This window comes from Euleptes europaea, chromosome 1 (genome assembly GCF_029931775.1).
Source record: "Euleptes europaea isolate rEulEur1 chromosome 1, rEulEur1.hap1, whole genome shotgun sequence".
Lineage (NCBI taxonomy): Eukaryota > Metazoa > Chordata > Lepidosauria > Squamata > Sphaerodactylidae > Euleptes > Euleptes europaea.
In genome coordinates, this window is record NC_079312.1 from 7116268 (window position 1) to 7128655 (window position 12388).

Here is a 12388-nt window from a genome sequence, read left to right on the forward strand (position 1 = left end):
AAAGAAAATACCAAGACCATGGTTACACAGCCCGGATAACCTACAAGAACCAATGAACTCTGACTGTGAAAGCCTTCGACAAAATGCAGACTTGTTTGTACCTCAGCTGAGTTTGTGGGGGGTGAATGTTTATACAGTTTTCGGCTTTAATACGCGTTGATTTATTTATATGATCGCTGTCCACACACCTCCTTAAGTTGGCTCAAAAATCAAAACAGTAGTATAAAATCCTAAATACTGCATAAATAATCAATTTTAAAAGCTAGGGGCACAGGAAGAGCATAAAAGAACGACTGAGTTACCTCAAAAATCTCCCAAGAACTGTCCTCAGGTTAGAAGACTATAAAACAGCTACAAATATAAACCCCAAATTTAAAGCCTGGTTGGAAAGAGATGTTTTGGCCTGGATCTGAAAAGATAGGAAGGTAAGCTCCAGATGCAATTGAACAAGATGCAACAAGGATGTGAATTCTGCATCTGGGTAACAAAAAGGAGGAACATGCATACTGGATGGGGGATACACTTCTGGGTAGCAGTGTGTGCTCTATATTTTTTTATTTTAAGGCGCTAAATCAGAATTGATAACATTAAAAATGATAAAACGTGGCACAATGGAATCTTATAAGGTTGATAGACTTGAACCACATGCCACATGTGTTTCGGCCCTCATGCCTTCCTCAGTGGTCAAATAAAACCCATATAATGCACACACAAGTATTTATAAATATATCAGCATATACAAACAACTTACTACTAGCCCAGACATGTGTGTTGGGTGTTTGACCTGTTGATACTTGCACACACATTCTGAATGGGAGTCCAATACAGCCCAGTGTGGAACAAATTGCAGGCACTCCAACTAGAGGGTTTTATAATTTGAAATTTATGATACACCCAGCATGCATGCCTGGGCTAGTATATAGTTGTTTGTATATGTTGATATATTTATAAATACTTATATGGGTTTTATATGGGTTTTTGACCACTGAGGAAGGCCTGTGGGCCAAAATGTGTATGGTGCGTGATTCAAGTCCAAACTTACCTGGAGGTGGAGAGTACAGTGAGCTTTACAAGTTTAGAGCTCAAATCGGTCTCCATAGTTCAGGTGTAAAGCTCTGCTCCAAGCTTGCTCTCTTTACTTGATTTTGATTTTGCTTGGTCTTATAAGTCTTTTCTCTTTATTCCAGAGGATGATGGTCCCCAGATGAAGTCCAAGAAAGAACCACAACAGTTTCTATTTGATGAAAAACAGCAGAAAAGAAACATTGGACCAGAACAGAAGAAGGGTAATGAATGCTCTGCATCTCAGGCTGCTGAATCCCAGGTGTTTGATAAACATAGGAGAATTAACATAGAGGAGAAATCTGCTAAATTCTTGGAGTGTGGAAAAAGCTTTGGTTGGAAAGGAGATATTCCTGGCCATCAACAGCTCCACACAAGAGACACACACAAATGCCTGGAAAATGAAAAGAGCTTTACTGAAAGTTCACAGTTTACAAAACATAATCAAAGCCACACTGGGGAGAAACCATATAAATGCTTGGAGTGTGGAAAGAGTTTTCTTCGGCGAGGCAACCTAATTGTACACCAACGAATACACACAGGGGAGAAGCCATATACATGTTTGGATTGTGGAAAGAGCTTTGCTTTGAGTTCTCAGCTTACTAAGCATCAACGTATCCACACTGGGCAGAAACCTTACAAATGCTTGGAGTGTGGAAAGAGTTTTCTTCGGCGAGGCAACCTAATTGTACACCAACGAATACACACAGGGGAGAAGCCATATACATGTTTGGATTGTGGAAAGAGCTTTGCTCGGAGTTCTCAGCTTACTAAGCATCAACATATCCACACTGGGCAGAAACCATACAAATGCTTGCAGTGTGAAAAAAGCTTTGCTCAGAGCACTTACCTTATTAAACATCAGCGCATTCACACAGGGGAGAAACCATATAAATGCTTGGAATGTGGAAGGAGCTTTGCTCGGACTGACCATCTAGCTGCTCATCGACAAATTCACTCTGGGGAGAAGCCATACAAATGCTTGCAGTGTGGAAAGAGTTTTACTCAGATTTCACAGTGTAAAGCCCATCAACGTACCCATTCTGGGGAGAAACCACATAAATTCTTTGGGGAGAAACTACATAAATGTTTAGTGTGTGCAAAGAGCTTTGCTCGGCGTACGGATCTTAAGGTCCATCAACGTATCCACACTGGAGAGAAACCGTATAAATGCTTGTATTGTGTAAAGAGCTTTGCTCGGAGTTCACAGCGCACTGCCCATCAACGTATCCACACTGGGGAGAAACCAAATAAACAAACCTACAAACCCTATAAATGTTTGGATTGTGGAAAGAACTTAGCTTGCAGTAAATATCTCAGGATCCACCAGCGAATCCACACTGGGGAGAAACCATATAAATGCTTGGAGTGTGGAAAGAGCTTTCCTTCAAGTTCACAGCTTACTTCACATCAACGAGTCCACACAGGGGAGAAACCATATAAATGCTTGGATTGTGGAAAAAACTTTGCTTGGATTAAAGATCTTAAGTCCCATCAATATATTCACTCTGGAGAAAAGCCATATAAATGCTTGGAGTGTGGAAAAAGCTTTGTTTGGAGTTCACAGCTTACTGTACATCAGCGTATCCACACTGGGGAGAAACCATATAAATGCATGCAGTGTGGAAAGAGTTTTTCTCAGAATTCACCGCTTACTGCACATCAACGTATCCACAGTGGGGAGAAACCATATAAGTGCTTGAAATGTGGAAAGAACTTTGCTTGGAGTCGAGATCTTAGGACCCATCAACATATCCACACTGGAGAGAAACCATATAAATGCTTGGAGGGTGGAAAGAGTTTTGTTTCAACTTCATGGCTTTCTATACATCTGCCAATCCATACGGTGGGAGAAACCATATAAATGCTTGGATTGTGGAAAGAACTTTGCTTGGACTCAAGATCTTCGGGCCCATCAACATATCCATACTGGGAAAAAACCATATACATGCTTGGAGTGTGAAAAGAGCTTTGCTTTGAGTTCACAGCTTACCAAACATCAACGGATCCACACTGGGGAGAGACCATACAAATGCTTGCAGTGTGGAAAAAGCTTTGCTCACAGTGCACACCTTATAGGGGAGAAACCATTTCAATGCTTGAAGTGTGGAAAGCGCTTTGCTCGGAGTGAAAAGCTAAAAGCCCAACACTGAATCCACACAAAGGGGCGTGGGGAAACCACATAAATGTTTGGCATGTGGAAAGAACTTCACTTAAAAGGCATATCTTAAGGTACATCAAAGAATTTACACTGGAGGAATCCTACAAATGCTAAACCATGTTTTGCATCTGAGAATTCACACAAGGGAGAAATCATACAAACTTTTCCAGCATTGCAAGATCTTCAGCAGAAACCATATCATTAAACAATAAACAATATAATTAAACAATAAAGGAGCCAGCACACCTCTCTGGTGCATTCCCCTGTGTAGGGAAATTATGTTGGAAAGTTGTCTGTCTAACCCACAGTGGATCCGTGCAGTGGGATTAAAATACAGAATCTCAATCAGAGCCAACAGTCTTCTGCCAATAGATGCTGGTTTTAACTTCTGCCAGAATCGGGTGCATGGGAGTCACACGTACACTAGATGAACTAATGGCAAGAGCAATCAACCTGTTTGCCAAACTGTATCCAAAATTTTGTTTATAACAAACATCATGTCCCACCTTTTCCCCCAGTGAGGGCACAAAACAGCTCACATTGTTTTCCTCCCCTCCATTTTATCCTAACAACAACCATCTGAAGATATGCCTTGTGAACAAAACTCTTTCCAAACTCCAAGTATTTATATGGTATTTTTAAGGCTCATCAACAAATCCACACAGTGGAGGAACCATATAAATGCTTGGATTGTGGAAAGCGCTTTGCTTGGAATACAGGCTGTCAACGTATCCTCATTGGGAAGAAACCATACAAATAGCTTTAAAAGGGAATTAGATTAATGGAGGCTAGGTCTGTCAGTGGACGGTGATGGAAGGAAAACTCCATGTTCAGAATTAATCAACCTTTGAATCCTAGTAGCAGGAGACATCATGAGGAGAATGCCTCAGCCTCTATGCCCTGTTTTTGTACCTCCAGAAGAACTGGTTGGCCACTGTGTGAGACAGGATGCTCCACTGGTCTGATCCAGCAGGGCTCTTCTTACATTCTTACGTCTTTGACACCCTTCATTCTGGAACCTTCAGTGTTCCCCTTTTGACTTCCATGGGTGATTGTCTCCAGGCTTCTTTAGTCATGCTCTGATTTTCCCCATTTCTTAGGAAATTGTGTTGTTGTTTTTTAATTCAGAGGAGTTATAAACCACTTCTTTGTTCCTGGTCAAAGCAGGATACAGTTTCTCGTTCAACAATGGTTCAGGCTGAGGCCTAAGAAGATGGAAGTCTCTTTTAAATTAAATTCAGTAATCTGTTTGCCACTTCAGAGACTTAAGAGAGGAGACATGGGAATAGGAACCCAGGTGCCACTCGCACCACTTTGTTTATATTAGTTCCACGGAGATAGATGTGGGGAAGGACATTCGATCTTGTGAGCGCCTGATATCATGGGTGGGAGAGAAGCCTTCCTGGGTTGGCTTGGCATGTCTGCATAAGGCCTGACCTAATTAGCAAATCCCTCTGATCGCTAAGGTCACCTGATCAGCGGCAGGTGTGGCTGGTCAAGTGACATGATTGGGCCCACATTTGATGGTTAACTAGGATCAGGCTAGTACAGGCCTTTGGCCGTATAGCGGAGAGATCCTTCCTTCTAGTTTTGAGCTTCTAACAAGCTTGGTTCTAGTGTTAAGTGTCTGACAGGCTTGCCTAGTATTTCATCTTGTACCTGGGTGGGTCTAAATGACCGGAAACCTTGCCCTGGACTCTGATTTTCAAACCTGGAAAGACTCAGCTTTCTATTGGTAATATCGGGAAAGGAATCAGTGCTATAAAAGTGCTTAGTTACCTTTTATACCTTCATTATTTTATCCTCACTGTTCTTTTATGAATATTCTTTCACTTTTTAAATAAATCACTAATTACATTTTGTGGTGTCTTTGAATTCCAGGAGGCTTCGGTTTAAATCCAGTACTTTGGCCTTCATTGGCTACAGCTACCAGATAAGAGTTTCTGAAACTTGCCTTGTAAGCATCCCGCCTTGCAAGGGTGACTTTCTTAATCTTAGTTCCAGGAGGGTCAGAGGCTTGTCCCTTGGTCGCTGGCTGGCTGGGTAGGAAAAGGAACTGGTGACAGGCTACCAACTGATACGAACAAACAACAGCAACAATGACCAAATGAATTACAAAAATTATAATGTGTATATCCTGAATCAACTTATATGTAACTATAATTATAAAAATATATGTAACTATATTATAAAAATAAAAAAACAATCATGCTAGGAAAAGTTGAAGGCAGCAGGAAAAGAGGAAGACCCAACAAGAGATGGATTGACTCTATAAAGGAAGCCACGGCCCTCAGTCTACAAGATCTGAGCAAGGCTGTTAAGGATAGGGCACTTTGGAGGACATTGATTCATAGGGTCGCCATGAGTCAGAAACGACTTGATGGCACTTAACACACACACACAATAGAACACAATAAATCAATTATGCCAAACGTTCACTGAGAGTCAATATAATATCAAAGAGTCCACATCTTAATAGAACCGACATATGACAAACATACTATAAGAACATGTGAAGTCCATATAATAGTCCAAAATCACAAAATGAGACAGAGGATAGTCGCACGTAGAAGAAACGCTGGAGTCATATGCCAAGAAGGAAAATAACGATGTGGAGGCAGAGTGTCTCCATCAAATGGCATCACTGATTGGTCATTGTTGCTGTTGTTTGTTCATAGGCTACCAACTGAGGCATGAGGATTCACACTTCAGTGTTTTTTTGTTTTTGTTTGTTCTGCACCATCCTGAAAGACCTGACCTATAGGGTCTTCTGACAGGGCTTCTGTGCATGTGCATGCAGTGAGGTTACCTCCTTCTTTCTCCCAACCCCACATGTCCCTTGGTCTGCCCTTCAGTTTGGGGTGCAGGTCGGGTCTTTGTGTGCGTGAGAGGGTGGATGTCGTCAGTTCCCACTCCCCTTTCTCTGTGCATGCATGGATCAGCGGCCACACAACCAGCGACTATTTCAACAGTCCCAGGTTTTTCAAAGTAACAAGATATTTATTTACTGGTACACAGCTATGGAATCTAGAGTAGGGGTGCCTATGGGCACAGTGGCACCCACAGACATGGTGCCTGCCAAGTGTTTTTAGAAGTGGGGGGGGCAGGAAAAGCTTTTGCCCAGCAAGACTTCTGATTGACTATGGGACAATTGATTGGCTGGACAGATTTTTTAAAATGTTGCTTTGGCAGCTGCTGCCACTACAGCACAAGGATCTCCACTGTATTACTAGCGTTAAACTGTGGCAATCGTCCTGTGGCAGCCATTTGTTGCTGTGTCCACCATGTTGTGTCAGAATTCCAAATATGCCCACAGGCCCAAAAAGGTTGGGGACCCCTGATCTAGATTATCAACACACGGGGAAATCATATCACAACCTAAAGGACTATAGCGGATCTAAGGAGATAAAACAAACCACATGAGTCTAGTCTAAACTTCTTCATTATAAATGTTTAATTTGCATGCCATGTATGAGATGGGCATCTTGCTATTGGTCCTATCGTGAGCCTCTGCATGCAGCCATAGTCCTCTGCCAGCACCCCCAGCCTCAGCGGGAACTGCATCTTTGAACCCGTGCTATCCTAGCTAGGTGAGAGTCCTTTACCCAATCCTGAGTTTGGAGAGTGAGGCCCTCATGGTACTCTGACACCCATTTCCCTAATCATGTTAGAGTACACGTCTCTTATTGCCTAGCTCAGGCTATCCAAATAGCAACCCATCTTGCCCTTCTCTGGCAGTGGGGCACATGGTCAACTTCATGAATGAAATGAATCTCCACTATGCTGGCAATGTGGGCATCTTATTACTGTCTTCCCTTGGAAAGAGCCTTGTTCCCAGAGTTTGGGGTGCCCCGGGGGAACTTCACAGCACCTTACATGTACCCTGCATCATGGTTGATGGCCAACAGATATTCATAGGAATGCGAAACCTCAAATTATGTGTTTTTTTAATTGACTTGGTTATGGTAAAAAGTAGCAAGAAAGAAAACAAAAACAGTTTTATGTGTTTTTTAGAAAATACTCAAGTATAGATACCATTCTTTGGTGTTTGAAGTTATAAAATAATGAGTTAGTGAAGAATATGTGTCCTTATAAAGTGGGGCAGCCAAACAAAACAAAGAAGTCTTTGTTTGGGATATGATGTTAAAAACCTAAATATGAGAAACTGGATTGATTGGGAACTTCTTAGAAAGGGTTCCTTGCTTGTGACCTGCTTATCCTTGGGGAAGATGATTTTATGGACTCATGCAATTGTTGTCCTTTGATTATCTATGTAGCAGTAATGGACAGTATAGTTTTCTTGTGAGTTAATCATTTTTAAAGACACAAATAGTTACGTTGCAATAAATGATAGAATGGAAGCAAAGATTCTCTAATAGTATCACTCGTGTACTAGAAAATGTTGAGGTGTACCTCTGGCCAGGAATAAAAGGATCTGATACAAGAAAACTAAGTATACACCTAGGATTTCTTCTGTGCCTGCCTAGATCTGAATTGGGCCTGATGAGATTAATCCAGTATACTAGACAGCCCCCCAGACTCCATTCTCCACCTCCAGCTCTTAACCACCCCAGGTTAACCACCCCATCAAGGGCGTCTTTGGCTGCCCCACCTCTGGTCCTAGAGTGTTCAAACGGGTGGTCTTAGAGTACCCCTCTCCCCAACCGCTGGCCCTCTATTGGTGGGCATTGCCAGGCTTTCAACTAAGCTGGAGGCATGAAGTCTCAGTCAAGATAGAGTGTGTTACTGCAATAGAAATCCTAAAACTTGCTAAGGCTCAAGAGTGCCACCTAGAGCTTTTTGGATCTTGGACCCCTAGAAGATTAGCTCTTCACTTCTACATTGGTCCATCTATGGACATTCTGCAGGACAATCAGATGCCCACCCTCTGTAGTTCCTCCAGGTGTGATCCCAGGGCTTGGAAGTCTATCTGAGAAAGATCAGCCCAGAGGGAAAATCTAGAGCAAGGTCCTAGGCCTATGAGTGGGAATAGAGGTGCTGATTCCACAGTGGGAAATCCCTGGAGATTTGGGTTGGGTGGGTTCGGAGAGCAAACTAAGCAAGGTAGTAATGCCATGAATTCCATCCTCCCAAGAAGCCCTTTCCTCCAGGGGCCAGAGCTCAATGATAGATCACCTGCTTCGCACAGTGCAACATGGCCTTAACTTCCAAACCAATCCCAGTAGACTCCCAGCTGATCCAGGAGGGTTGGCAACCCGAAGTAGAGGTGCCAGGAACTTCACCGCAATCTCTTTCAATAGCTGAACATGCTATGTGCAAGAGGGGGGATGTGGGACTGTCATCCAGCTCCCTGAGAATGTGGATGTGTGAACTGGTGCCATTCACTGTGTCCCGTACTTGAAAAGTCAACTGGTAAAGACGCACCATTTGCTCATGGAAAGTGGAATGATGGACGGACAATTAGCTCCCTCTTTGTAGCTGGCAGTCATATTAATCTGTCCTTTACAAAATAAAACCCAGAGTTAAATACTATGTTCTTACTAGCATTTACAGAGAGCCTAAAGGAGAAGTGTTGAAGCTACCTGACTGTGGGATAACTTTGCTGTGCACCATGTCACCTTATAAACATTCCCCTCACACTCATCCACACCAACCTCACTGGTCGCTTTGCAGCAGATTTGAATCTCTGATTCTACTTCACATATTACTGGCCAAGCTCCTAAGCATGGGATTCTTCAGGCAAGAACAGAGTTGGAAACAGAGGATTGGAAGGAACCACAGAGGCCATGTAGTCGAGCCCTGAGGTCCACGAAGGAGGGGGTAGCTCACATAGGATGGTTGCCAGCCAGAATCTGCCTGGACATGGACCATGCTGACTGAGCTCCCCTGTGATCACCACACCAGCCTCTCAGATGTACCTTTGGAACAACTTGGGAAGCAAACATTGTGGGCAGGGTAGAAGTGGACCCACAGGGCACAAAGCCTGACTTTCTCCCATGCCCGCCTGGGGGCAGTCATCCCTCCTCTCCTCTTCCCCCTACACCATCCCTGATCAAGTTACAGCCCAGAACAAAAGGGCAAGAGTCCAGTAGCACCTTAAAGACTAACAAAAATATTTTATGGTAGGGTATGAGCTTTCGTGAGCCACAGCTCACTTCTTCAGATACCTCATACCCTACCAGAAAATATTTTTGTTAGTCTTTAAGGTGCTACTGGACTCTTGCCCTTTTCTACTACTGCAGACAGACTAACACAGCTACCCACTGTGAATTATCAGCCCAGAACAAAGTCTCCTCTTGGGAGGGAACTGTGCAGCTGATGCCTGGGAAATGCTCTATATACGTGGCTCAAGCCAGTGAGCCCGGCCAGAAGCGACTCCCCATCCTCCCATTCCTTGGAAACAGATGGTGTTGGTTCTTGTAGGTCACTGGTTCCCAACCAGGGGTCCGTGGACCCCCAGGGATCCGCGAGAACTAAATTAAGGTCCGCGAAACAAAGTTATAAACCCATAATAAATTAATATTTTCAATTAAAAGTTCTCTATTATAAATATATATATATTCAAATATTATTCTAAGTTTAATGTTTAACTAACAGTTATGATTAAAGTTTATTTTCAAATTCTCTGAATTTTTATTTTGAACCTTGGGGTCCCTGCACCGAACAAAAAAGTCCTAGTGGTCCCTGGTCAAAGAAAGGTTGGGAACCACTGTTGTAGGTTATCCGGGCTGTGCGACCGTGGTCTTGGTATTTTCTGTCCTGACGTTGCGCCAGCAGCTGTGGCCGGCATCTTCAGAGGAGTAACACTGAAGGACAGTGTCTCTCAGTGTCAAGCATGTAGGAAGAGTAATACATAGTCAGAAGGGGGTTGGGGTTGAGCTGAACCATTGCCCTGCAAAAAGTATCCAAGGTAATGTGCTAATCATGAGGGTGTTTTTCCCAGCAGATATACAGGGATGACTTTGCATCCAGGGACTCCATATTAGCTGCCTTCAAAGTTCACCCCTCCCCTTCTGCACTTCAGGATCCCTCCTTAGAGGCAAGAAAGAGCATCAGCTAGGGCAGCCAAGGGGGTCGAGTCCTGCCTTTCCTTTGCCGCACTTTGCAGGGAAACCGGAGTGGGCAAGCGCGAAGAAGGCGCTTCTTGCCCAGCGTGGAGGGTCCATCTAAGGCACTGGTTCCCAGCCAGGGGTCCATGGACCCCCAGGGGTCCCCGGGAACTAAATTAAGGTCCGCGAAACAAAGTTATAAACCCATAATAAATTAATATTTTCAATTAAAAAGTTCTCTATTATAAAAGAAAAAATTCAAATATTATTCTAAGTTTAATGTTTAACTAACAGTTATGGTTAAAGTTTATTTTCAAATTCTCAGAATTTTTATTTTGACCCTTGGGGTCCCTGCACCGAACAAAAAAGTCCTAGTGGTCCCTGGTCAAAAAAAGGTTGGGGACCACTGAAGGGATCAGGGGAACGAGTTGGTTCCTAGAGCGGCGTCAACAAAGAAGACCAGCTGACTTGCCAGAGCCACTTCCGGTTCCGCTGTGAGCTGCGAGTTCGGGTGGGTAAAGGTTAGAGGGGGCAGCGGCGGGGGACTGTCTAAGAAACAGGTGAGCAATAAAACGAGCCGGTGCTTCGCCTTTGCAAGCAATAAAATAATATCTCCTTTGCAAAGCATCTGGCTGATCGTGGGGGCGAAATAGCCGCGTTTGGGGCGTTGCAAAGATTCCTGCATTGCATGTAGTTTAGCAGAACTTCAGTGACATTTTAGACTGGCGGCCTCAGTTTTTTTTTTTTTTAGTTTTTTTTATTATTATTATTTTCTTCATTTAATATATCAACATACTGGTTCCCAACCAGGGGTCCGTGGACCCCCAGGGGTCCGCGAGAACGAAATTAAGGTCCGCGAAACAAAGTTATAAACCCATAATAAATTAATATTTTCAATTAAAAGTTCTCTATTATTAAATATATATATATTCAGCTATTATTCTAAGCTTAAAGTTTAACTAACAGTTATGATTAAAGTTTGTTTTCAAATTCTCGGAATTTTTGTTTTGAACCTTGGGGTCCCTGCACCGAACAAAAAAGTCCTAGTGGTCCCCGGTCAAAAAAAGGTTGGGAACCACCCTCTGTTACTACAAATGGATAAAGATAATAAAAAAAACTATTAATAATAGTAATTTAAACTTAAAAATGACTTCCCCCTCACTCTCTTCTATCTGAAAATAAATTGTATATACTTTTTGCTAACAGAATTAATCCCCATACTGTTTAATTAATGTATACGTATCTTATCTTGGTTCTAATTTGTTAATTTAGTACCTTAATATAACCTTAGTACAAATATATATATAAGGGATTAAATCAAAGAATATCCTTTAAATGGTCCCATTAAAAATTGATTTTCACAGTAAATTCTCCACGCCTCCCATTCCCCCATAAATTGTTCATTATCATTCTGATTTATTAAAGCTGTAAGTTTCGCCATCTCTGTCAATTCCAGCATCTTATTTAACCAGTCGGTTTTGGTCGGTATCTCGCCAGTCTTCCATTTAGCTGCATATGTCACTCGTGCAGCAGTGGTGGCATATATCAAAAACGTTCGGTGAGTAAAAATAGTATCTGGTATCATACTTAATAGCATCATTTCAGGTGTTTTAGAAATATTTTGTAAAATCCTCATTTCATTGTGTATCATCTCCCAAAATTTCTTAGCTTTTTCACAAGTCCACCAAATATGATGAAAAGATCCAACTTCTTTGTTGCATTTCCAACAGTTAGGTGACATTGAGGGAAATGATTTTGCTGCGGCCTCCGTTTTTAAAGAGCTTTTCCGCTTTTGCTCTCCGGTAGCTGCTCTTTGCACGACACAGAGCTGAGCTCTCCCTGGAATCCGGTATCTGCACCTTTTGCTGTTTGTTTCTGTGCCCTTCGGCTGCTGCCTGCAAACTATCAAAATCGACTCTCTTTTGGCATTTTGTTGTAATCTTCAGTCAGTTCTCTTATTCCTCCTCCTGTCATATGAATGTCTTTTTTTTAATATTGAGACTAGTTGAAAGTATAATAGCTATTGTATAGTTTTACCTTCATCCTTCACCTTTTGCCATGTGAACTCCCTCAGTTCTTCATTTTTAAAAAAATATTCTTTATATCCTTCTTTGAATTAAATAGAAGTTAGATTTGGCTGGGGTGACGTTAGAGC

General features: G+C 42.5%; 1 protein-coding gene across 1 annotated transcript; it reads left to right on the forward strand.

Moving 5' to 3' along the window:
- Positions 1 to 1204: 1204 nt before the first annotated feature.
- LOC130478214 (zinc finger protein 501-like) lies at positions 1205 to 12065 on the forward strand. The gene is made up of 3 exons (XM_056850401.1): positions 1205 to 2079; positions 2383 to 2789; positions 12040 to 12065. Exons 1-3 carry the CDS (start codon positions 1205 to 1207, stop codon positions 12063 to 12065), a joined length of 1308 nt encoding a protein of 435 aa, XP_056706379.1.
- The last annotated feature ends 323 nt before the right edge of the window (positions 12066 to 12388 follow it).